Below are 24,693 nucleotides of genomic sequence, written 5' to 3'. Positions count from 1 at the left end.
GTTCAGGTTTATTTTCTGTTTCTGCACAGATCCATCCACGTTCTTAGCCAAATGCTTTACTTGTGGGTTGTTGAAACACATGTTTAAAGAAACAACCTTGGATTGGTTTCCTCTGAGAGTCAAAACTGTTGTGACATCACTGATGTCAAGTTTTGAAATCTATTTGCCCCATTTTTTATAAAACTGAATTTTATAAATCTAGATTTTGTGTCTGATCTAATTAACTGCTGCTCTCCAAGTAAACTGACTTGCTAACTCTTTATGTTACTTTGGAGAGAAAAAGTTTTATAGTCTTCGTACAGAGTAAAACATGGAGCTTCCAGTAGACCTGTGATCTGGACTTACTCTTTGAAGCTAGTTGAGTACTGTTAGTGTTAATCACTTGAGAACTCCACTGAAGTCGACTTCGTGTGGCTCTAAGTACATTTGTCTGCAGATGGAGCTGATGAAGGAAGATGTGCTTTAAAGTCTTGGGGGGAAAAAAGATGTGCAACTTGTGCACTTGGCCAACAGAGAAGTTCAGTGGAGTTCATACACTTGTTCCCTTTCTTGAGTCCCAGCCCATCAGGTTGGGCAATTACTTCCTGCCTTAAAGTGTAGCATAAGCTTATTCCTTGGTGGGTTGGGACTTGAATGTTACCTCTTAAACAAGATGCTTTTGAAATATATGCTGGGAAATGTAATTAGAACAGAACGTGTCAGTTTTTCACACAGTCCCCATTATAGGTATCTCCAAGGTTTCATCGCAACGATATTCTACTCATCGTAAGATAGGATAGATCTTCCTGAGTAGCCCACAGCAATCCTAAACCTACAAAGAAGGGCCAAAGATTGCCGTAAGCTCTCCATTTCTCTTAAAGACTGCAGTGGGCAATTTCAATTGTACAAGCAGCTAGCCTGGTTAAATCCAGTACAGCTGATGGACATCAAAAGTTATTAACAGCTGCTGACAGGTGTTGCTTAACTCAGATATAAAGCACAGTCTTTGTTGTCAGTGAGCAAATATCTACATCACAAAATTTTTCATCATAGCCATACTTATTGGATCCTTCATTTGGCCTCAAACGAAAAGGCAAAAAATGAATTGTTGGGAAGACTATATAATTCTTTTCTCTAAAAAAGTCCCTTTTTGTCTGGCAGCATAGAGTGTGGCAGCCTGCTGAGGGAAATTGGACTGGGAATGCCAATTCACTGCTATTGTCATTACCCAGTTCACTTAAATGCTAATCTAAGGAAGGCGAAGACATGATTTCTTTTGGGTCCATCCATTTCTAGGTTCCTCACTTTGATATGCCTTTCAAGCCCACAAGCTGCCTTCTTCAGCATCATAAAGTTATTGTCAGTGAAACTTCCACTGGATGCATGGAAAGAGTTTATGTGATTCCTTCCCCCCCTGCTTTCCTGTCTGTCCAGGGATCATTCATCTGACCATCTCTCACCCTCAGCCATTTGGTCCTGGAGAAGAGAAGTAACACCTTTTGCCTTTCCAAATTCCTTGACTAGATAAGATATTATCTCTTCTTAGGGATGGGAAACAGTTGATGAAATTTGGAGGTCCTGTGGACTTCTACTTTTGCTGATTCCTCATCTTAAATAGAGGAGAAGCTTGCTCACAGAAAATGCCTCCTTCATTCTGATGAGGCAGGATAGTAACAACCTTGTAGCAGCCACGCGAATGGTTATCATATTCCCTTTTCAGGGCATTGGGACGTCCAGAGATGTGCCCCACAGGCTGCTTGACTGCCGGGCTGCAGCCGTGATGCTGTGCCACGGAGCGCGGGTCTGCATACGTAGGATTTGCTGTCACCAAAGCCAATTTGGGGCCCCTAGCAGTTTGTTAAAGAGGTTTTCTTAAGTCAGCTCAGTCAAGCCCTGACCAGGGCCATTGCTCACTGGTGTCAGAGGCTAAAGTAGATTGGAGCAAGAGAGGAAATCTTCACCAGTACGAACAAGGAAAAGGGGAAGGAAAAGGAAATGCTCCCCCTCTCAGCGTAATGATATAAGTACAACTGAATGTAATGGTCAGTTTTAATCATGACTTAAAACAGCAAGCTGGATCAACTTGTTTTACGTTTGCACTATGAGGCTGTTTTCTAAAAGGTTGAATTTTATGGGTGGTAACAAATATTTTGACAAATACAAAATTTACACTGAATGTGGTTATTTCAATTTTTGCTAAGTAGATGAACTGCATCTGTGCACATTTATTTAAGCAATTATGTTGTTTAATATAATTTGTCTTTACATATTATTATATGAGAAAATAGTGAACGATGAGTCCATATTATTATTTTATTAGATTATTAACTTTTTACTTGTGATCTGTGTCAAGTTATATTTGGATGGAAATTAGAATTAAATTAAAAACGGTATTTGTAATTATTCATGCTAATTAAATAAAATGACCACAAGTTCCCTGACTTCCTAAATATACTAGAACAGAAAAAGCAAGCTTTTCTAAGCAGGTTTTGCATTAAAAATGACTTATTAAATGAAGGAAAGGATATATATAAGGAGGAACTTGGACTGACTTTAGAACCTGACTTTAGAACTAATATATCTCATCCTTTCGTACCAAGCTTAATTCACTCACTGACAGAGGAAAACAAATGTTCCTGCTTTTTCAAATCCTAGTTTGTTTCTAAGTTTTGAATGACCTGGTTATTGAACTGAACAAAATTCTCTTCAGTTCACTCGCTAAGCTGAAACGAAGGAAATAATATCTTTTCACCTTGCAGGAGGCTAAAGTTCTCAAAAGATTGTTTATCATTTCAGAAAAACTTTGGATCCAGGTGCCTAGCCAGTGATTTCTCCATGCCTAGTATCACAGCTTTCTTGAAAACTTTCGTAGAAATCAGATGCTGTTTAAGTACTACTTTTGTATGTCTTTCAGACATAGCAAGTAGCCTTAATGTCAGTAATTATAATTTTTTTTATTACATTCAGGTATGAATTTAAAAAATTAACTTAAACTGAAAAAAAATCCAACCCCGTGCCAGAGAGGGGAGGTCTGGAGTAAAGTGAGATCAGTGGGGTTCGTGCTTTTTTGGTGCCTTTGTTTGACACATTGTGAGTTGTTGTCAGGATTTCTCACCCTGCATGATATTTGTTGCTTTAGGGAAAAATTTATTTCCCAGAGAGAAGGAAACATTTTCTACACAGGACCTGGTAGCTGGTTCTGGTGGGTGATGATGGTTTTAAAAGTTACCTATTCCTGTTAATAGGTGCTAACCATAGCAGAGAAGCACTCAGAAACCTCCTCACAGGAAGAGAAGGGGACACGTACTCCCATTTCAGTCAACGGTAGAAGTTGCTGAAGTGCTTTTTTTGCCCCATTTTTCTTGGGCTTGTCTTTTACCTTTACTTTTCTTTGTAGATCTCACTGATTGTAGTGGGCTGGCAAACAAGGTCTATTTAGTTAAAACTGCTGGGATTCAATTAAGGGAAGTTTTTCTTTACCTTTGCTGTAATTTTACGATCCATCTAGTAGGTAAATCCTCCCCTTTAGTAGTCTGTTAATAAACAAGTTTCAAGCCATACATGAAGAGTCCATTGTGTTTTATTTCCCATAGTGCTGCCTCTCTGTTGGGTAACTTCTGGGCTAGATAATTGGGTTGGAAAGGACTCTGCTCCCAAACTATTAATCTAAGTCCCCAGAACTCAGAACCTGGTTTGAAGACACAGCACTTCCTTCATGCACGCCCATTCCAAAAGATATGACTTCTGATGTCACTTGAAGAAGGATCTTAACCATTGTTCTCAAAGGATTCAAGGCTTCTGTGAACAACCTTGTGCTTTTAAACTACTCCTGTTGCTAGTGCCAAAATCTGGAGGTTCTCCTCCGCTCACCTCTTGGGTGTTAGCTACTGAGTACCTCTGAAAATCAGAGACCTGCAGAAACTACTGAATAAAAGAAAGCTATTGAGGTTTTCTATGTTTACGTAGCCCTGTACCAGTTTATACTCATCTGCCTAGGCTGTTTGCCTTCAATAGAAAAAATTGAAGTAGAACATCTCTGAACAACAGAATTCTTGTCTTGGTGTTCAACTGCATGTACTCGCTTTATCTTGGTATGTTCAAGCTTGGATCTTTGCTTCTAGGAAATCTGATTGGTGTCCAAAGATACTGTCCAAGAAACTGTCAGGGATCTACGCCAATCTAGCTATGATGGCCATGCAACATCGAGGCAAGATGTGGCTGGCCCACTGGCCTGTGTGTGAAGGAAGAGGTGAGGTGCTGTTCTCAGGCAGCTCTTAAGAGCTTTCTCTCTCTGATACTTCATAAGGAAGTTGAAAATATCTACATTGTCTGTTCTGTATGAAGGGCAGCAGGAGCATGTTTCCTAGCCTAGTGCCCAGCTAGCCCCTAAGTGTCAGCTCATTCATAGAAATTCCTTGCAGGTACTTAATGGGGAGAAATAAGGGTGACCTGTCTGCTCCATAGTAAACAAATGTTCTTGTCTACTTGCTTTAGGAGATGTGAGTAATAAATGGACCACCTAAGATGCATTAGATAGAATAATTGTCTGAAAGGCAGTGCTTGATATTGGCAGTAGTAGGCAAGGCTGCGCTGTATGTAACTGTGGCGCTAGGCTGTGTCTTTGAAGAGATGCCCAGGACTTTGGGGAAGGCCTTCCTGCATGTTGGGGAGGTGGCTGCCTGTTTCGCAGCATTTCTAGCTCTTCAATTCTAGGAAGCTCACAGGCAGATAAAGGAACTTCAGCAACATCCGTACTTAACTATCTCACTACATTCCAAGATTTTAGGTCGTTACATATTGTTGAGGTTCTGATGGCTTTTGGAGGGGTGTATTCTCAGAATGGTGTGAGCTGAGAGAGCTTGCTGAGGAAAGCTAGTCATGAGCCAGAGAGAGAAGGACTTTCTCCGAAGTCTTCAGAAAGGGCAGGAGTCCAATGCCAGACAGCTTTGGTTTGGAAAGAGCTAGTGATACTTTTTTCTGTCTGGGAAGACTGAGCTGGGGAGACTTTCTTGTAGACTGAAGCTAAATCTTACATCCTGATGTGACTGCACACAGAGTTTGTAGCCTGCATGGGTGGATTTGTTTCACATTTGTTTCAAACATCAGCTGGGTTCACAGACTGCCCTGGGCCAAGAGCGAAGAAGGGTTTCAAAGATGACACTATAGCAGCAAAACAGGCAGCCAGAAATTCAGTACTCGCTGTTACTCCAATATCCCTTCTTGGGAGAGGGATCTGGGTGATACCAAAGAAATCTGCATGCTCCCAGCCTCTTCCTTAATTTCCTGGCCGGGGTAGATCAGGAGGCAGCACTGAGTTCCTCACCTCTCTGATCCTTCCTGAAAGCATTGCCCAGCCCCATAGCAAACATATCATGAATCATTCATCTTTAATAGATTATGCAAATTGAGGACATCAGATCAATGAAGATCAATAACTGCAACCATTTAATTGCCAGCAAAAACATTTTAAGAATGAGCATTATCTGAAGTCCTTTCTTGGGTAATGGCACCATTAATCCAAACATTGGATCCTGGCCTAAGTGTAGAGGAAAAATTCTCCACCCCTCTTCCCCTGCTGCCTTTCAGGGTGTTGAGGGGTTTTTTTCCCCTTTCATTTCCAGTTTCTTAGTTTCCCCATCATTACCACCAGTGAACAGCTCCCAACGCTAATAGTTCTGCTTTTGTTACTCTGCGCTGATTGAAATGTCGCATACAGATTGAGATGTTAGTGCTAAGTTGCCACCTGGGAATGTCAAGCTGGGTCTGAAATGAACTTTTCTCACTCTTGGATCCAGATGGATCAGATGGGGATGTTCTCGAGCTGAGCTGGGAGTGTTGCAGGGAACAGAGTGGGGATGGCACAGGGCTGGGGGATATGAGGAAGTTTTTCTGCCTCAGTCCACAGCCTCTTCTGTGAGGCCAAATCTGTCTCCTGCTGTCCCCTTGTGAGAGTCGTGTCCAAAGCTTGTGCAGTGTCCCCAGCCTTCAGAAATTCTGCTCTCATGTTAACGGGCTGGAATTCAACATCTTCACTTAGGCAGAAGGACTAAAAAGAATTATTTTAATGGCCCCTTTGAATCTTAAACTCCGATTTTAGGCACCTCACCTTTACATCTAGCTATGGGGATCAGCCTTCCATGAAGGAAGGACAGTACTGCTCTCCTCCTGGCTTTGCCCCCCAAAGACAGGAAAGTATTTCCTGTAAGAGATGTGGATCTGCTAAGTGGTAGATGGACACCAGCTGAGTTTTGTCTTGCATATGCAAATACAAAGAAAGATGGAACAGTTTTGCCACAGCTGAGCCATTTTTTTCTGGTTGGCTAAGAAGCTGCATGGCTACAAGGATCCTGGATCAAGCCTGATAGCAGTAAAAGCCATGAAAAAAGTCTGGGGATGTCACACTTTCTAGACACTCCCTAAATATGCGGTTTGCATCCCCATGGTTCTCCATGACATTTTGCAGACCTCACATTGGATCTCCTCTGTATTTGGGGTAACTGTTACTAATCCTGCCCGGTCCCAAAGCTGTGGTAGCCAAAAGTTGCATGTAATAATATGCCTTTGCTCAGTGTTTGCTGAACAAGCAACGATTGCCTGCCTCAGCCATGAGCTGCTTTGACCTCAGGGGCTATTAGCCAGGGGTTCTGCAAGAAAAAGTTGAGATACAAACTCCAGTGCTCTTGATTCTATGCCATCAGAGGACAGCTTTTTGGCCAAGAGGCAACAGCTCCTTCCCTTGCTAACAGCACTTAGACCTCTTTGTCATGAGTTATTTCTCAGCTTACACCGCGAGGTTTCTAGAGGGGCCACAGCAGTTGTAGGGCAAGGGGGATATACCAAACTGGGGTGAGTCACTTGGGCCTTGTCAGCTGCTCTAGCTACCCAGGAGGAGATGTGCAAATCTATGGTAGCTGTGTGAGCAGGGAACAGTGGCAACTAAAGCCTGAGAAGAAGGGCTGTGGCACCAGAATATCTCCTTATGGCTCTAGACTTGCACAGGGCAGGCAGGCTAACACTAGTATCAGGATGGCGTGCCCCACGGCCCCAGGACAACCCTGTACCACTCAGGTCCTGCACATGCCACCAGCGAAGAGGAAGTTTCTGTGGAGCAGCTGCTGCAGAAATTGCCTCCCACTTCTGTGCATCGCGATTCCTCTACTGTCTTGCACTTGCTTTCATCTCCTACTCTCCCAGTCACACCTGAGTTTAATGTGCCCACATGTGAGGGAAAGGGGAATGCTGTGAAGAAATTTCTTTTGCCAGCTGCTGTTAGAGACTCATGGGCTTAAGGAGGAAGGAGTTTAGCAGTCACAGTTCAACAGACCTCAGTATTTAGTTTGCAAATGCCCCTTCCAAATGCCAGGGCTGAATAAAACTTAAATTATTATTTCTCCCCAAGATAACCAAGTGCAGATCATGGGTAAGCCATGACCCTCTTGTTCTCAGACACAAAGGAAAAAAATCACAGTGCGTATTTGGACATACCTGTCCTCCACCAACATCCATCCCTAAGCCCCATCTGGGCACACAAGTTCCTGATTTACGCCTGGGTTTCCTGTCTTTGAGTCACACCTGGGCACCTCTAGGTGTACCCAAACCCGCCAATACTCTGAATTTCAAGCTTCTCTTGAGCCCTTACATCCTCCACAGTCTTTCTGTCTCTTTCCATGTTTGCCACAGAGGGGTATCTTGCATTAGCAGAAAAAGCAGAAGCTAATGGTGATGAGGGAAATAAATAAAAAGCTTGGTTCTGCTGTTTGGTCAGGCAGCTTACCGGTCACCACAGGGTACGTCTGGGGTCCTGACACATTTGTCCCCAGGTCTGGGTTAGCAGAGGTGGATAGACTTGATTTGACTTCATCGAGACCAGGGGTCAGAGCTGGGAGGGAGTACTCATTACCCTGGGGAAGAGAGGAGAAAGACAGCTCGCTATTGATACGCTGGGAGAAAGGGAAGGGTGTACAGATGGGGGGGAGGAAGAGGAGAGATGCAAACCCCTGCACAGATGGAAGAGGAGGAGGAGGAGGAAACGGAGAAGATGAAGTGACAAGAGGGTTGCGGGGGGGGGTTCCTAGGATGAGCTCTCCCACCCTCCTGTGTGCCGCTGTGAAGGGGAAGAGGGGTGAGGCCAGGCACGGGATCCGGCCTGTTATCTGTGGTATGACTGAGCCTTCGTTCAGTGCTGTGGGGACGGGGATGGCTGCCTGTGCCAGCCCCGGGGAGAAGAGAGGGGAAATCCACATCCCCTCCTCTTGGCTGAACGGAGGCGGGAGGTGTTTGCCCTGGTGACAAGGACAGCTGGGGCAGAGGACTGCAATGACATGACTGGGACCGGTGGGCTGTAGGAAGCAGACAGTGTTTGGCCCACTGTAGCCAGGCTCTCTGCTGAGTCGTCTGCCTCCCCTCTGCTGTTACCTCTGTCCTAGCTCTTTAAAAACAAACAAAGAAGCCTCATCCCCTGCCTCTGTCACTCTGTGCATTGGGGTATGAAATTGGGGAGGGGGGAGCCACATGGCTAACAGAAGGGTGGGAGGGAGAGAGCCATTGAATCTGAAAGGGTGTCCTGTCCGAAAGGCTCTGGTAATTGCCTTTTTATTGTGGCAGCCTCCGGACCAGACGCGGGAGCTGGAGAAACCGGGAAGGCTACAAAACAGCAGGAAAAGTTGCTCTGATTAATATTACGTTAAATTAAAACTGATTTTCTGCTCTTTCTGCTCCGTTTTTTTCCATGTTTTTCCCCAACCCCCTCCCCACATCTCCCCCTCCTCCAGTGGGCTCCCCGCACGCTGCCCCCTCCCCGCCCCTGTCCCTGCTTGGCTAGGACTGCCTAGTCATTTCCAATTCCTTCTCGTATTGATCTTCCTGTAGAAATCAGTTTTGTAATTAGCTGCAAATTAGGCCTTCTACTGGGGGTGAGCCTGCCCCCTGATTTATCACCAGAGTAATTCGCTGTGATCGGAGAGAAATTAAAATGAACTCAATTAGGCTTCGGATTTGCTTTATGGGCCCTGCTCAGAGTTTCAGGGGGAAAAATGACTGTGCTGGTGCTTAATAGTCTAATGAAAGTAAATAAAGGTTATTCATTGTAATAAACCCAGGGACTCTGGGATGAAGGGAGTCCACAGCCAGCCTCTCCTTCTCTTCCTTTGTTGGTTTATGGCTTGGGGCGGTTTAAAAAGACTTTTGATTTTCATTTTATTAAGACAAACAGCTTTTGGGATAAAAGGCCGGGGGAGTAAGGGAAAGGGGGGGCAGAGCTGCAGAAGTGCGGAAAACTAGGTTGGAGATGGGAGTGAAGTCTCAGCTTTGGGCCATGAAGGAAAATGCTCTGTTAAAGCCCGAGCCTGTGGCTCGCTGGTCACCGGCGTGATCTGGGAGTGTAGGAGTTTCCGTGCAGTACTGTGTGCCGGTGAACATGCATGGCAGTGTTTGCGTGTTCATAGCAAGACCATGCCTGCATACCTGCAGGTGTGTGTGCAGAGGGAAAGGCGGACATGGGGATTTAGGGAGAGCACAGTGTGCGTGTATACAACAAGTTCACGAGAGGAGGTAAAGCTCGCGTATACACATGCATCAGCACAGTGATATATTACAATTAGAAAGTGCTGTAAAATGTAAAAGTGATGTATGTGCAATAACAGGTCAGTGTGAGAACAAGGGGTGAAGAGGGGGAGAGTGATTTCGGTGAGGGAATCTCCCTGCCATCATCCTATGGGTGCCTGTGGGTCCCCGTTACCAGGCCGGGCCCTCACCTGCTCAGATTTGATGTGCTCTGATGTTTGAAAGACGTCAGGGTAAGAAGGACGCTCAAAAACTCGATCTAAAGCTTCCAGCTGCTGCTGGGTGAAAGTGTCGCCACGAAGGTGCTTCCGCAAACTGTCCACGCTGCTCTGGGAATCTCCATTGGGAACTGAGCCCTCGGATACATCTGCAGGGCACAGACAGAGAAAACAGGGAGTTAGCACCACCCTGGCTCGGATCAGCAAGGGATGCGGGACAAGCACAGAGCGGGGCCCTCCGCCTCCACCCAGGGAGCTGTGCCTCTCCTGCGGGAAGGGGATGCTGCAGGGACCCAAGGGAAGCCCCCTTCTGACTGCTGGAGCAGCCGGGCTGCTCCCGTGGGATCCGTGGGACTCTCCTGCCCAGGGTGGGTGAGGCTGTAGAGAATGGTGCTCGGCTCAGAGATGAGTTTCGGTTCCGCTGATTTTCAGTGTTAAAAATTGCCAAATCTCATTGCTGAGCATAAAATGGGAGCAAAGCACAGCGATTAGCATCGCTAGAAGGCTACTGGAGAGGTAGCTCACGGAGAAACTAGAGTGCTGAGGATGGACCTGTACTGGAGAGGGCTGAGGAAGTCTGGAATGGAGAAAGGGCTTTCTTACAGCTTGGAAGGGAGTCAGTCTCTGTTGTAGCTCCCCAGTCCCAATAGAAGTTATGTATCTGTTATAATTTCCTTCTCATCTGATCTTGTCCTGTCATGCCCCAGATGAGTCTTTCATCCCCCTCAGATAACAGGAATGATCCTGTTTCTGACTCCATGTTTCACCAGAGACAAGTCTCTCCCTGTGGAGTGTCTGTCCCATCCAACATACGTTGGTTTCTGTTATGATCTCTGTCCCATTTTCCTACATGCAGCTCATGATTTATCACAACCCATATCTCTGTTATAAAACTCTGTCCAAAATGAGATGAATCTTTGTCTGTGTCGGTCCCTCTTCCTATCCAAAATGAATTACTGTATTACAAAACCTAGCCCTACTCAGTGGGAATCGGCCTTCCTGGTAATCCTTTGTTCTTACTAGGATAAAAGCCTTTTTCTGGTAGAAGCATTGCCAGAAGTGCATCTCTGTCCCTGCAACAGCCCTCTGACACAGTCCAATCTCACTGCAGTGCCTCCTGCCACGTTCCAGGTGTCTCTATCTCTGTTGTGCCATGCCACATCTCTCACAGCCCACTCATCCCCTCCGAGGTGAGTCCATTATAAATGCCCTGCCCCATCCAAAGTGAATCTTTCCCTGTGATAAACCATCTTATCACCCACCTGGTTTTGGTTTTTTTTCCCCTGTTATCCCCCAACTCAAATGAGGTGCATTTATCTCGGTTATAACCCCTTTTTATCTGAAGTGAGTGAGTTTCCTGCTATTAGCATCTGTCACATCCAAGGTGAGTCTGTCTGTTACAACCTCCTGTCCCAGCTGAAGTGAATCTTCCTTTGTCATAATCCCTCATCTCATCTGAGGCAAGTCTGCTCATTATAATCTTCTCCAACTGTGCTGAGTATCTTTCCACTGTCACTTCTCAGCCTAACTTTGGTGAGACTGGTTATAATCCCCTGTCTCATCCATGCTGATACACCTCCATACCCTCCATGCTGAATCTCTACCTACTGTGCTTCATCAGACACAAGTCTGACTGTCTTACCACTCTGTATAACCTAAGATCAGGTTCTCCCTCTTATGCTGTGATTACCTTCCTGCTTTTTCACTATTATTCCTCATACTTCAGCCTTTCTTGGTGGCTTCCAGTCTGTGAATCTCAGAAACTTGCTGTCTGTCAAGAAAGTGATTGAGGGATCTGTATAGACCTTTTCCCTCCTCCATGCGATTGCGAGTGTGCTCATGGGCAGACGATGCTCCCAGGAGCCTGGAGTGGCATTCACTGTGCAACGGCCAGAACCATGCCACTCCACCGCTTCATCTTTTAGCTCGTGGATGGTGCCAAGATGGGTATTTTCCTGGCACAGTTAATGCCCAACTGGTGGCCCACTCAGTTGTAACTGAGCCTGCTGCCTTCTGGCTATGAGATATATCCGTTTATAGGTGATTATATGATATGATATAATCAATAGTACATTATATACAGTAACGTAGTACAGTACCACTCGCAAGACCATAGAAAATATTACATATTGATTTGTCCCAGCCAGCAGCCTTCCCTTGAGCAGCCCCTTCTCTCTCTCTTTTCCACCCCTAGCCAGAGCAGGGCTGTTTACTGGCACTGATCCCTGGCATTTTCTCCTCTCCTCAGGCTTTTTCACACAAGGGAAAATTCTCAAGTTCCTGAAAGCCAGAGTTCATTGCAGATTTGACTACGAGAAAGCAAAGCAAAGACTAGGCTTGGTGGACTGCACACTGTGTGTGTCAGTGCAGTCTTCGTGTTTTAGATGGACTGAGCTGTTACTGCAGGGGGTGGCTTTCAGGAGGACTAGGGTAGCTCGAGGCTCATGCTCCCAATTCCAGTAGGCACTTCTCTCTGGTCCTCCCTGCAGAAAGCTGGCACAGAACTCCTGGGTCCAGGCTTGGAAAAAAAATGTGTGTTTCTGTATCAGCGCTTGTCTCAACCTGTCTGCAGCCTGTGAAACTGTTTGCCTTTGAGGATTTTTCCACGTGTGTCAGTCAGTGTGCATGACTGTGCACACCGTGATGCTAATACACGTGGGTATTTTTGCAGGTCATTATTCTGCTATTCTTTAGATTCTGCATCACCGTACATGCCTGAGCAGCCGTCTGCAGCGGCTGGTTTAGGCTATATTTGATTTTCGAGGATGGCAGCCCTACATTGTGCATGGTGTTTGGTGTGAGTGGATGGGTGTTCACATATACGGTAAAACTTCCATTGATTGCTATTAAACCGGATTTTACTCTTAGCGAGTTGCCCTGGGTGGTTACACAGATTAGTGCACATATGCACATGTGTTTGCAATTCCTGTCTGCCTGCAGAGCCCTGTGCACACGTGTCTCCCCTGTGTGCACAGGCCATGCCTTTGTGTGAAGAAGCTGAAACCACAGCTTTCCCAAGTCGCTGTAGGAGTCTCTTTTCCTTCATTTATTCAGGGGCCCTTCAGATCTTGACAAATCTGTCACTCTAAATTTGCGAGAGATTATGGTGCTCTCTCCCTAGCACGGAGAGAGGTGATATATGATATCTGCTGCCCCTATTGATTGCCTGATCTGGTGGCAGAGGGCTGGCGAAATGAACTTGAAATGAACATCATGCCTCAACTCATTGTGCGTATAATACACTACTTAATCCCACATTTTTCAGCCGCTATGGAATTCAATTGATCAATCATGTCCCTCTGATAGTACTGTTTTAGGGGTTATTGCTGCTCTGCTCACTGACCTTTTTATTTATTTATTTATTTGTGTCAGCGCGCGCGTGTGTGTGTGCACGCACGTAAGTGCGTATGTGTATTTGGGAAACTCAGGACCAGCTGATAAGAAAGGACCTGTATAGTCAGTGGGAAATGAAAGTTAAGGATGAAGGGAGGAGAAAGGGAAGGAACAGGGTTAGATAAGAAATCAGAATGATCAAAGCAAGCAAACAGATAGGGAGAGGTGGAAAAGTTGTAAGGAGAAAGGCAATGCTTTAGTTTGGGTGGGAGTTCTGGATGTGCTGGGGGGCACTCTGCCATGGCCTAGGTTTTAAAATCTACAAAAGAAAAGAAACTTTTGACAGAGGCCTGTAGGCTACCTCGAGGTGGACCTTGTCTAAACAGCTTGCAGTAGTACCGGACTTAATAATGGTAGGGCACACAAATCCCAAACTTCACAGAGCAATAATATGAGCTGTGCATATGGATTTTACTTATGAAGAGGCGAAAGTTTCACAGAGATGATCCTGAAAGACAGATTTATATGTCTTGTGTTGCTAACACCGAGACATTCACAGTCACAGATCATTATATTTTCTTCAAAACCAAAGGGTTGTAAATCCCCTGTGTTTGTTTTCTGGTGTCAAAACCTATAGAGGATGCGTTTTCATTTTTTTCCCTGAAACTGCAAGGGACAGACACTTATCTCTGGTTTTAGATCAAAGTTGCAATTCTCATCTAAGCATATGACTTTGTGAGCTGGACTGTCGGGAGAAGCCTCAAATACTGTAATACAAAAAGTACAGGAGCTGACAATTGCGTGGGTAGGAGCAAACATGTCAGTAAGGAGCAGAGAGGACTTTGGGGAAGAGATGGGGTCCATCAAAGGGCTGTGGGTGAAAGCGAAGGGAGGGCTCATGGGGAAAATTTGAGTTGGGAAAGACTAGCAGATCCCATGAGGAATGGCACTGTGGTGGGCAACAGTCACTTCAACTGATGAAGAACAGTGCTAGGAGTAAAAGCTTGAGGGATGGGGATTTGCTAAGAAAGCAGCTCTTGGAAGGGGTGCTGTGGTGAAGCAAGGCTTCAGCTGCAGGATGAGTCTGGGGATGCCACCTAGGTAACTGCGCCAGCTGTACCGTTAGGAAGCATCATCACCTCTCCCAGTTCCCTTTTTACTGGCGAGGGAAACTCTGTGGTTCTGTGACACGGGGACACCTCTCTTAAATCAGAAGGATCTTAACAAACAGCTTGAGAGATGAACCATGGCCTCGGTCACTGTGTCCCTCACAAAAGCACACAGTTGCTGTCAGCGTGATCAGGACTGGCCTTGCACATGTGACAGGAAACATCTCTCCTCCCGAGGCGCTGCTGAGGGAGCGCACACAGCCAATGTTCAGTGTAAACCTTCGACACAAGACACAGAAATGCTCCGCGGGTGTCCCAGAAGTATCCTGACAGATAACAAGGAAATGCTGTGCCAGAGGACACAGGAACAACCTTAACTACATCTGACACAGGGAATATGCCCATTAAATAGCTCCAAAACAAAGAGACGTTCCCAGGTCTGGAAGCCACAAAGACACCATCATGTACAAGTAGCACAAAGCAGCGTAATACAGATACTTCCCTGGCTACAGGTGACAGAGAGCACCCTTGCTCAGGGTGGGACGGGGCCATCTCAACAAATAATTCAGAAGTATTGCTGACATAGGAAGACCTTTGTGGCACAGAAACATGTAGGAGGGTCATGAGAAGCTGTGCAACTGGCACACAAACATGGAGATACTGTTCTTTTTTGGGGCAGGGGCTATTACTGCCCCTGTGACATGTCTGCCCGCTGACTCGTGGGGCCCCAGTCTCAGCTGGGGCCTCGCAGCACTACCGATAAAAATCACAGTCATAATAAAAGCGAATGTGACCGGCATGAGAACTGCCAGCCAGGTGACACAGCAGAACCCATCTAATTGTCAAAGCCTCCGAGGGAAACGCATCTGTCTAACGCAGCGGTGCTGAGCCGGCTGCTGAAATGCCATCCCTCTGCGCCAGCGAGGCGACCCTGTCGTCTCCTGCCGCCTGCCTTTGTCACCGTCCCCGCTGGGGTGCTTAACCCAGAGCAGCCTTGTCCCACTCTCCAGGCACTCACGGCTACATGTGCTGCCCTTTCCCAAGTCACCCTTTGTGTTAAGACTGCTCTTTCTCTTTATCCGATTTCCCTTCTCTTTTTTCCCCCCTCTCATGCGTTCCCCTGTCCCCGCGCAGCCCAGGCCTGTCAGGCAGCTTTCCTGGACGTCCCGGGGGGCCTTTCCCCACACTGCCAGTTGTTGCAGTTTCAAACTCAATTGTTCTCCTCGGTACTGAGGCAAATGGAGTCATTAATTACCTTCTATCGGCTGGGCCGAGTTCAGAACGCGATCGATAGCCAGCGCTTGTCATTCACGGCAGCCAGCCCTGCGCAGACCCTCACGCTACATTTGGTGCGGGTCCAGAAAGGAGCCCAGCGCTATCAGACCTGGGCTTCAAACCCTGGCGTCCAGCTTCTGCTGGGAATAGCAGACCTCCTGCATCTGTGTCTGAGCTGACCCCCAAGCAAGGGAGAGATCAGGGACAAAGACCTGGGCTGAGGGAGCGGATCACACATTTTCACATGGTCAGAGGTGTCTGGTACTGGTGTCCTGTCTGCACAAGCTGATCCAGTCCGGCTATCACGTTTCTAGAGACTCCGTTTGCATCCTCAATGATTATTAAACTAATACTGTACTCCCCACAGTAGGGACAAGGGCAAGGACTGGCAGCCCCAATCTGGCGATCTTTTCACCTGTGTAACCTTCTTGCCTTACTCAGTAGGGTTTGGAGGAGGAAGGCTGTAAAATTTGGTTTACATTTCCTTCCACAATAATTTTTGGAGCCTTTTGGGCACTGTGAAAAAAGGCATCGTATCTAGACAGGTCAGTTCTGTATTTCAGCACGTAGTACTGCTGCAAGAATTGTCAGGGCTTTGATTGTGATAACTGAACTGGTGGGGAGAAAGATGAACCTCAAATTCAGGTGGAAAGATCCCAAGTGAGTGCAGGATAGGGATGACAGAGCATGGAAGGGGCTGGCAAGGTCCAGCAGTGCATAGAGAAGGAATGTTACCAGGGATCTACACTGTGATAGTGAAAGAAGATACGGTACAAGTTCAGGTTATGTACAGTATCCTGCAGAAATAGGGATAGTGGGAGATGAGTGCTGGAGGAATATGACCTCAAGGAAGTGTATCAGCCTTCGTGAACTCTGCAGTTGTTCGGATTCCTGTGTCCATTTGCCTCAAGGGAATCCACAAGCCTCAATCTGAGTATGCTAATTCATGGTACTGTGCTGGTCCATGTGTCTCTATAATTTAAGTGTGTCAGCGACACATAAACTGTGTGTATTTGTTACTTACATGCTCCGGCTCAGAGCAGAAAGGCTGAGAAACAAAGGGATTTTATGTTTTGAAATGAGAGTATAGGTCAGATGAGGAATCAGTGAGCAAGGAAGGCTGCTCATGCAGGGAAGTGAGCGTGCCTGACCGAGGAAGAGTGAGATGTGTGCTGGTGCCTGACAGCTGGGAGGCTGCAGTGCTTTTAACACAGGGGTTGTGTATGACAGAGTACCTCAGATGGAGCAGGGATGGGCAGTGCAGCTTTAATGCAGGGCTTACATGAGCAAAATGGCAATGCTCAATGAGAATGTAAATGAAATGAATTGTGTGTGCAAATGTGTAATGAACTGTGTACTCAGATCTGTCTTGGATTATCATGGGAGCATGCAAATGTGCATTTAAGGAAGTGAGTGTGTGTATGCGTATGAAAATCATATGTATTTACTACAGCATCTAAGTGTATGATTGCAAATTTAGTCCAGAGCATCTGGGAAACTAAGTCTGTACAGACTTAGGTTTGTGCATTAGATACTAATAATCAGCACACCCAGCCTTACTGAATACACCGGTAAGGGCCTTTCCAGGTGTTAGGCTGCAAGCAGCTGCCTCAGACATGTGTACAACATGTACTACAGCACGTGTGGGTGTGCGGATGAGGCGTGTTAGCCTGGGTAGTCAAAGCTGGTGGCTTCTGTGCGAGCAGTCACTGCAGCTTTGTGACCTTTGGGTATGCTGGAGGTGAGCGGACATAGTCTGCTCTCAGTCAAGTTGTTGCAAATCCACAACAATTCCCTTACCTCAGAAGAGGCACTGGGGATTTATGCCATTGTAATGAGGGACAAAGCGTAGGTCCAATATCTCTTACTAGCACTGTTAGGCTTGACTGTTAGCCAGATAGAAATGCAGCTGCCTCCAGGACCCAGTATACTTGCTTTGTTTATGTTGGCGGAGTGGCAAGCAGCACTATCACAGAGTGGGCCAGATCCTCTAGTTAGTGTAAATCTGTAAGTCTCTGGCATTCAGTGGTTATACTGATTTACACATCCTGAAAGTTATCAGAAGGGTTATCCTGATTTATGCTGTTGTGGTGTCCACAACACTGCCTTTAGTGCGGAGCCTTCGGGGAGAGCTGCTGCCGCAGGAAAGCGGGGCACCGGCAGCTATGCTGTTCCCTCTGCCAGGGCAGAAGATGTTCTTAGCATCATTGGCATGACTTAGCTCCCTCCTCTCATCTTCCTAAGCCCATTTATTGGGGAGCTACTTCTTGGCAGGATCCCCCTTGGTGAGCACATAAAAAAGGGTGGCTTTTGTTAGCTCCAAAGGACAGAAGCGACGCAAAAAATTACATCGCATGCAGCCCTAACTATGCTTGTTTAGAGAAACTGCTTGCATTTATGAAGTCTTTGGTGCGGAAAGCAGGGTTGCAAATGACTGCATCAGAGCGACAGTAAAGGCCATTAATTTCCTGTTATGTTTTCCTGTGTTGGGGGCTTTATTAATTTAATTTTACACTGTCGAACAACAGCGAGCGCTGACACCGCCACACTCGGAGGGTTTTTTTTTTTTCTCAAGCAGTGCTTTGCCTGACATGCAAATCAACACCGCTATCAGGACTGCTAGAGACAAGTGAAGGGAGCACAGAGCTGGGCTGTCCCCATCCAGCCCCATCTCCCAGTTTCTGGGAGGTCCCTGAGATTCCAGTGGAGCACACTGGCACCTGAGAGGCCACCAGCACTAGGGCTCAGCGGATCTGGATCAGGCCATGGACACCTGTAATGCACTGTGTAGAAAATACGAATTCCTCTTTAGCCTGCTGGGTTCCATTGGCTTGGTCCCCCACTAACACGCCTCTTAATACCTCCTTTCCTTCTGTTTCCCTTCCTTTCATTCCACCTTATTTTCCCCTCATACACACTTTTACCGTAACCTCGCAAGTCAAAGAAGGCTGTGCCTGCCCCTGAGCCAGATGCTAGTGAATCATGTTATTGGAAGCCCTTCTGAGTCAGCACTAAACCAGTGCTCAAGCAGAGTGTTTTTAGAGCTGCCATTTTTGACGTACCATAAAACAAAAGCTTCAATCACTCAGAGTCATTAAAATTCCCATGGCATTTTTTGCAAGAGTGCAGACATTAACCTGGCTGTCCTGAACAAAATCCAGCCTGAGTGATTACCCACAGCATATCTTAATTCTCCTGTGGTTTCATTTGGACATGGCACAGCAAAATTTCACTGTTGATGCTCTGTATTGTTCAACATCTGCCATGGTCCACCCGAGAGTCAGCCACATTTCAGTAGCAAATGACATCTTCAGAATGGGAAGGTTAATAAACGATGTATTAAACAGGATGGGTAATTGCAAAATGCCATGCAATGAAAGAGCTACAGGCTTGCGATATGCTGCAATCTGCTTGGACTGTCACCATGCAAACTCTTTTTTTGAATGCTCATTCCTATAATAACTGTAAAGCATTAGTAGAGTAATTTGGAATCTTTCTGCATGAACTCATGTAAAGGCCCTTACTGATATATGAAGGATCCTATACTGATATGACCTCTGTAAGATACCTGTTGGAGATATGTTCCAAACTGTAACAGGTAGTCCCCAAACAAGAGGGGGCCCAGTCATGGCTCCAATCAGTTTCACAAACGAGAGGGCTGTGCAGGCAAGAGCCATAAGTATCTTTGAGGATTAGCTAGTGGGGTATTTTTTTAATTCGCTGGGATTTAGTAAAGCTGTCCCAAATTCTAGGATAGTTCTGATCTGCTTGCAAGGTCAACTCTTCTGTTCAAGGCCTACCTCTTCCCACACTAGAGCCAAAAGCCAAAGCAAAAAACCAGCTCCTTTGGGAAACCAAGCATGGAAGTGTACCTGTCCTTTATAACGGCCTTTTCTAAAACATCTAAGAGAGGACTAGAAGGCACTCAAGTCTTGATGGACATTTCATACACAATAACCACCTCATTAAGGTTTAATCAGGTGCCTACAAACCTGTTCCGATGCAGATCCCCTAGCTAAAAAGCAGAATAACTCTTCTAAGCTCCCAAAAAAGGCAGAGCTAGTGAGAGAGAGAAATCCTGACCTACCCCACATGCAAATGGAAACAGTGATACCCACAACCTAGCTCCTGTTCTGGCACTGTGCTCCTGTGTGTTTTCCTGTAGCTGTTGACCTGTGTGGGAAGAGAACTTTGTATCCTGGACCTGATAGGATGTAAACAGTAGGATGCTTGGATGGATGAAGGAAAAGTAAAGGAGAAATGTGGAACTAGGAATTATTCTTAGGCCCCTTGATGAAACTCTGACATTTTAAAGGGCCTTAAAATGGGCATGAATTGCATTTGACACCTATTCAAAATGTCCTTTATTTTATCTGATTGATGCATAGAAAAATCACCTTCAAAGAATTATGGATGGAGACAGACAGAAGACAGACAGACGTGTCTGCTATGTCTTGATAGATAGGTATCTGTAACTGCTTCTTTCAGGCCATCTACTGTTAACAGAGTTGTCCTCCATATGCAAGGTCTTAGAGCTTAGCCTAACATCTGCAGGCCAACACAAAATGCTGTTCGTTTCAGGTCTTACTTGGCAGCCACAAAGGTAGCTGGAGGAAATCCAGTATTCCCTGAAAGGGTCTTAAAATGTTCACAAACTGCATTTTTCTTTAATGCAAGTTCTTGTGGCAAAATTAAGCGCACTGTTTTTTTCCTCTCTCTCCCCTCCACTCTAGTCACCTCCCTGCCCCTCATCTATCCTGCCAGGATTCTCATGGGCTAATCACTTGGTGAGATCTTGTTGCTTCCCCCTGGGATCCAGTGAAACAAGCCTGGAGGATCTGATGCTATCACTTAGGGAAGCAAAGAGCTCCTGCTTTCCTTCCAAAGAGCAGCAGCCCCCATTTTGGGAGGAGGAGGGGTTTCTCTCTGGCCCTGACTGAGAACAAGGTGCTTAGTGTTTTCCTTGAGCACAAGAAGACACCCCTCTATAAGAATGATTTCCATCTATGAACGGCAAGCGATGCTTAACATTACATTGACGTAGACTTGGGAGTGCAGACATAGCCACATTAGGAGCTAATTGGTGCACTGGGGATTGACTGTTGGGCCCCCTTGGCTGCTGGGATGCGATCGGAAAGAGAGAAAGAAAGAGAAAGGCAGAGAGCAGGAGCTGTCCTCCGCCGACGCCTCTCTAAAGGTTGGGATTCCTGAGGCTGCTGCTGTCTAGTGCTGTCAAGGTCAGCAGGTTCGGGTTCACTGAACGGTCAGGATGGTTTGAATTACTGGCACTGCCTGCCGATTCCTCCGCTGATCATGATCCGTCTTCCAGCGCCGGCTGCGGGATGCTGCTCCCCGGCCATGTGCTGCGCTCGGTGTGGGGCACAGGGAATGTCAGAGAGGCCGATGCTCTTGTTCAGAGGGTAAGTTTTTAGGAAGATTTAAGGAGCCAAGGCAATGCTGAAGAAAGGCACATACTCCATGCGCGAAGCATGTGGAGACCAGGCTTCCAGAATCAGCAGTTCTGATCCATTTTTCTTTTACCTGGAGAACTGCCACCTGCAAGCTTCTGCCTTTCATGAAAGTCAGGAGAATGGCTTGAACGGGGCCTATCAAACCCTTGTGGGGTGAAAAAAACCTGTTGGTGAAGATTTCTGTCCAATTCTATATAGGTAGAATGCTTAGTGAGCAAAGACTAACGTGTGAGTCTTTATGTAAACCACACTGCTAGGACATTTTCTCCCCAAACGCACGTAGCTGTGTGACCAGGCTAAAGGGCAGGGGTAGCCAGGCGTGTACCTACAACGCTGTCTGCAGAGAGCACCAGAAGGTGCTCAGAAAGCTGCCTGCCAGCGTGCACCCCAGCAGGCAGGCTTGGAGCCACTGAAAGGGACCTCTCCAGAGCAGGTGGGGAGAAGCCCTGTCTGCAGGGGTGTGAGTATGCACAGGCAGGCTGCTGGTGTCACAGATGTGTGCCTGGGGTGGCATCAGCATGTGGCTGAGTGCCTACGTGTGTGTGTATACTGTACACGTGTGCTGTCCAAGCATCCATAGCAGCAGTGATAGCAGAAGTAAGCATGTGAGAAAGAGCATGGCAGGAGAGAGCAACAAAAGGGAATCAGAAGAGGACTGGGCGCTGTGTGGAAGTCATGTCCAGTGTTTGTCTTTGACAAGAACGTCTCCACAGGCATCACTGACTGGCTTTCAGTGGAGTTGCACTACAGAGAAAACTGGCCCTCTCAGTCCATGAGCTAGAGTGCTTATTTTTGCTTCTTATTCTGAGGTTTGTCGTGGACCTCTGTGAGTCAGTTAGCTCCTGGGTGCAGTCAGCTACATCTGCCTATAGCTATGTATAGATAGCTTTCGTACTCACACCTCTGCATCTGCCTACCACGCACATTTCCACACCTGGAGGAAACTCAGGGTAATGCTGAGAATGGAGCTGCAAGGGGCTGCCCATACCTGGTGCCCATACATGAGGCCTCTTGCGCAGCACTCTCAGTGCTCACCAAGACATGGAAGAGACCAGGGTTAACGTCATGCAACCTCCTCTGTAAAAGGGAAGGCCCCGTCTCCTCTAAGCTCAGTGCAGGTATTCTAAGCAGGTCCTCTGTGTGGCCTGGTCGCTATCCATTAGGAAGTACGTTGTGCCTACCATCACCTCTGCTCTTGACTCCTCTCCCAGTTCCCTCTTGCACTGCAGAGCAATGGGCTCTGGCAAGAAGGGTCAGGGACAGTGCCCAGTATCGTGCTGGTTTACATTAATGAGATACACACAGTGTAATCCAGCAATGGAGTCAGCTCTACAAAAGGAGGTAATAGCAGGCTGCCATGAACAGAGCAGCTCAGGTAATTGGTTTATCTATCTAGAAGCAGTAGTAGCAATCTCTGCACAGACAGAGTAGCAGTAAAGTCTCTTCCTTAAGGCTATTTCCTTTGTCTTTTCAATTGCTTGCACATCCATGTGAGATAGAGAGAGAGAGGGGAAGAGAGAGAGAGCTAGAGAGAGAGAGGGAGAAATGTTAATTTGTGAATTAATGGCTTTTCTCAGCGGAATTGTAAATTCAAATGTCACCTCACAGGGTGACACTATGCTGGGCTGCTGAAGAAGCAATGATAAGATCCCCCCCCATCCCCATGCCGACATATACCCATGCCCCTCCCCTCCCTGAAAGATAGCTACGGAGTGGAACATGCTACTTTTAATTTGCAATAACACCACAGCAGAGGGATGCAAGAATGACTGCTTTCCGACCCTCCCTTCCACAACAAGCCGGGCCACATCTTTCCCTTTCCACCTCTACCTCCTTCCACCCCTCTTCAACCCCTCCCACTTTAAACTGAGTCCAAGACAACACATTATCTGAACTGCCCCCACCCCAAACTAATCAAAGGATGAGCTAAGGGAGGGCTCTTTAGAACGGATGCCTCTGCAACCCTCTCCTCTCCTGCAATAATCAGGTGAATTAATGACCCTGAAGTTAAAGTGAGCGCTGATACTCAGGCGTTGTGCAGCGTAGGGGAGAAAGCCTTCATTGTTTTCGAGCAGGAGGCGGGCAGCAGCAAGGGAGATTCATGGATGGAGATTGAATATGCAATTTTCTTTCACCTTGCCAAGAGCTGCCCCTGGGCTGTGCCTGGCCTAAATTTTTTTTTCCTCTTGCCATCTCTGCCTTATCCGTCCCTCCCACCTCCCTTCCATTCTTTCCAGAAAATTACCTTCAAAATTGATTTCCACTTTTACAAACAAATATAATGGGAACATGAGGGGGAAAAAAAAATCTTGGGCAGTGATGAATTAGGGCTGTCAGGTGCTTCCAAGTCTCCTTTGTTTTTGTTTTACTGCCCGTTAGGTTCTTTGTTTTTCCAGCAACTGGGAATAGTGCCCCTGCCCACACAGTCCCTATGGTCCATGGCTACTGTCATGGGATATGTCCATCACCTGATGTCATCACTGTGTTATCCCTGCTCTCCATCGCTGTGATGCAAACAGCCACTGCTAAAAGACTGCCCCAGCCCTTCACACCAGGATGCAACTGATCTCCTCACGGAGACACTGCATGTCCCACACTGCCGGTGACCTGGCTCCTACAGCCGCGGTGCAGGTCCATTGACTTGCCTCCGATCTTCTTTACCCTGCTCCTCCTGTTCTCCTTTGCCTTATTCAGCTGATTCTTGATGGAGGTTTCCCAGCCCTCCCTGTTCTGATAGATCAGCCTGGGTCATCAGCATGTCACCTTGATCCTTGTTGTGCCTCAGTGCCATGCCACCTTGATTCCATAGCAGTACTGCCCTTATGTCCCATTGCCATGTCACTTGACCCCAAAACGGTGTCATCCCTATCTCCCGCTGCCATGGCACCCTGATCCACTGTTACACCAGTCACCAACAGCCCTCTAAAATACCATTTGCCTGCACATTGCCAGCTACTTCTGATCCCTTTTTCAGTTTATTCTGTCATCCACTGTGCATTCACCTGGGATCCTCATAGATCCAGGCACCATGCTCCCTCTGACTCCCATGTAACAGTCACGTCCCTGAATGCGGGCAGACCCAGTGTACAACTCATCTAGAGTGAGCAAGAAGATCCAGAGAGAGACAGGCACCAGCAAAGCTAGGGAGCAGCCTCTGCACAGGTGGACACGCGGAGCAGGCAGAGACGCTGGGAGGAGTTGTAGCTGCCTGACTCCTGCTGACACATTAGCTGCAACAACCCCACCCAGGAATGAGTCAAAAAGTGGAAGGAGAAGATCTAAATAACTAAATAACAGACTAAATACCCATAAATAAACAGTCAGACAAGCACACGTTCATGGCACTCGCACAAATAAAGAAAAGCTCTATGCATAAGTAAGACTCACAAAACGTAGCCAATAACGTTTAAAGACACAAGAATGCAAACTGGGACACAAGGAGGTACTAATGCAGGTGCATGTCAATTAAATGTAATTTCTGAATAAACAAATAACTTACAAAAATGTACATACACTAACTAAATGAAAACCTGGAACTCAAAGTAATTTCCTTAAATTCACATATACAAAATTAAATCATGTAAACAAATACAAACTATTTACATAAACAACCTTCACACAGGCAAAAACAACCGATATATATATATACAACATACACACAAATATATAACCCCAATGCAAATACACATCTGTACAAACTATATACAGAAGTGCACAGCACTAACAGGCTACATATTCATATCCAGC

The 24,693-nt window shown here is 46.5% G+C and overlaps 1 protein-coding gene across 1 annotated transcript in view; it reads right to left on the bottom strand.

The window, feature by feature from the left end:
* Positions 1-24,693, bottom strand: part of PAX2 (paired box 2) — an 81,704-nt gene that overhangs the window by 16,351 nt on the left and 40,660 nt on the right. Inside the window, exons 5-6 of the mRNA XM_009322471.1 lie at positions 9,732-9,907; positions 7,754-7,880 (exon numbers count right to left, since the gene is read on the bottom strand). Of these exons, the coding sequence (XP_009320746.1) occupies positions 7,754-7,880; positions 9,732-9,907 (303 nt within the window). The remainder of the gene's footprint in view (positions 1-7,753; positions 7,881-9,731; positions 9,908-24,693) is intronic.

This window comes from Pygoscelis adeliae, unplaced genomic scaffold (assembly GCF_000699105.1).
Source record: "Pygoscelis adeliae isolate BGI_AS28 unplaced genomic scaffold, ASM69910v1 Scaffold244, whole genome shotgun sequence".
In the NCBI taxonomy this organism is placed as follows: domain Eukaryota; kingdom Metazoa; phylum Chordata; class Aves; order Sphenisciformes; family Spheniscidae; genus Pygoscelis; species Pygoscelis adeliae.
Note: the sequence above shows the minus strand (reverse complement) of the source record. Positions and strands in the feature narration are given on the sequence as shown.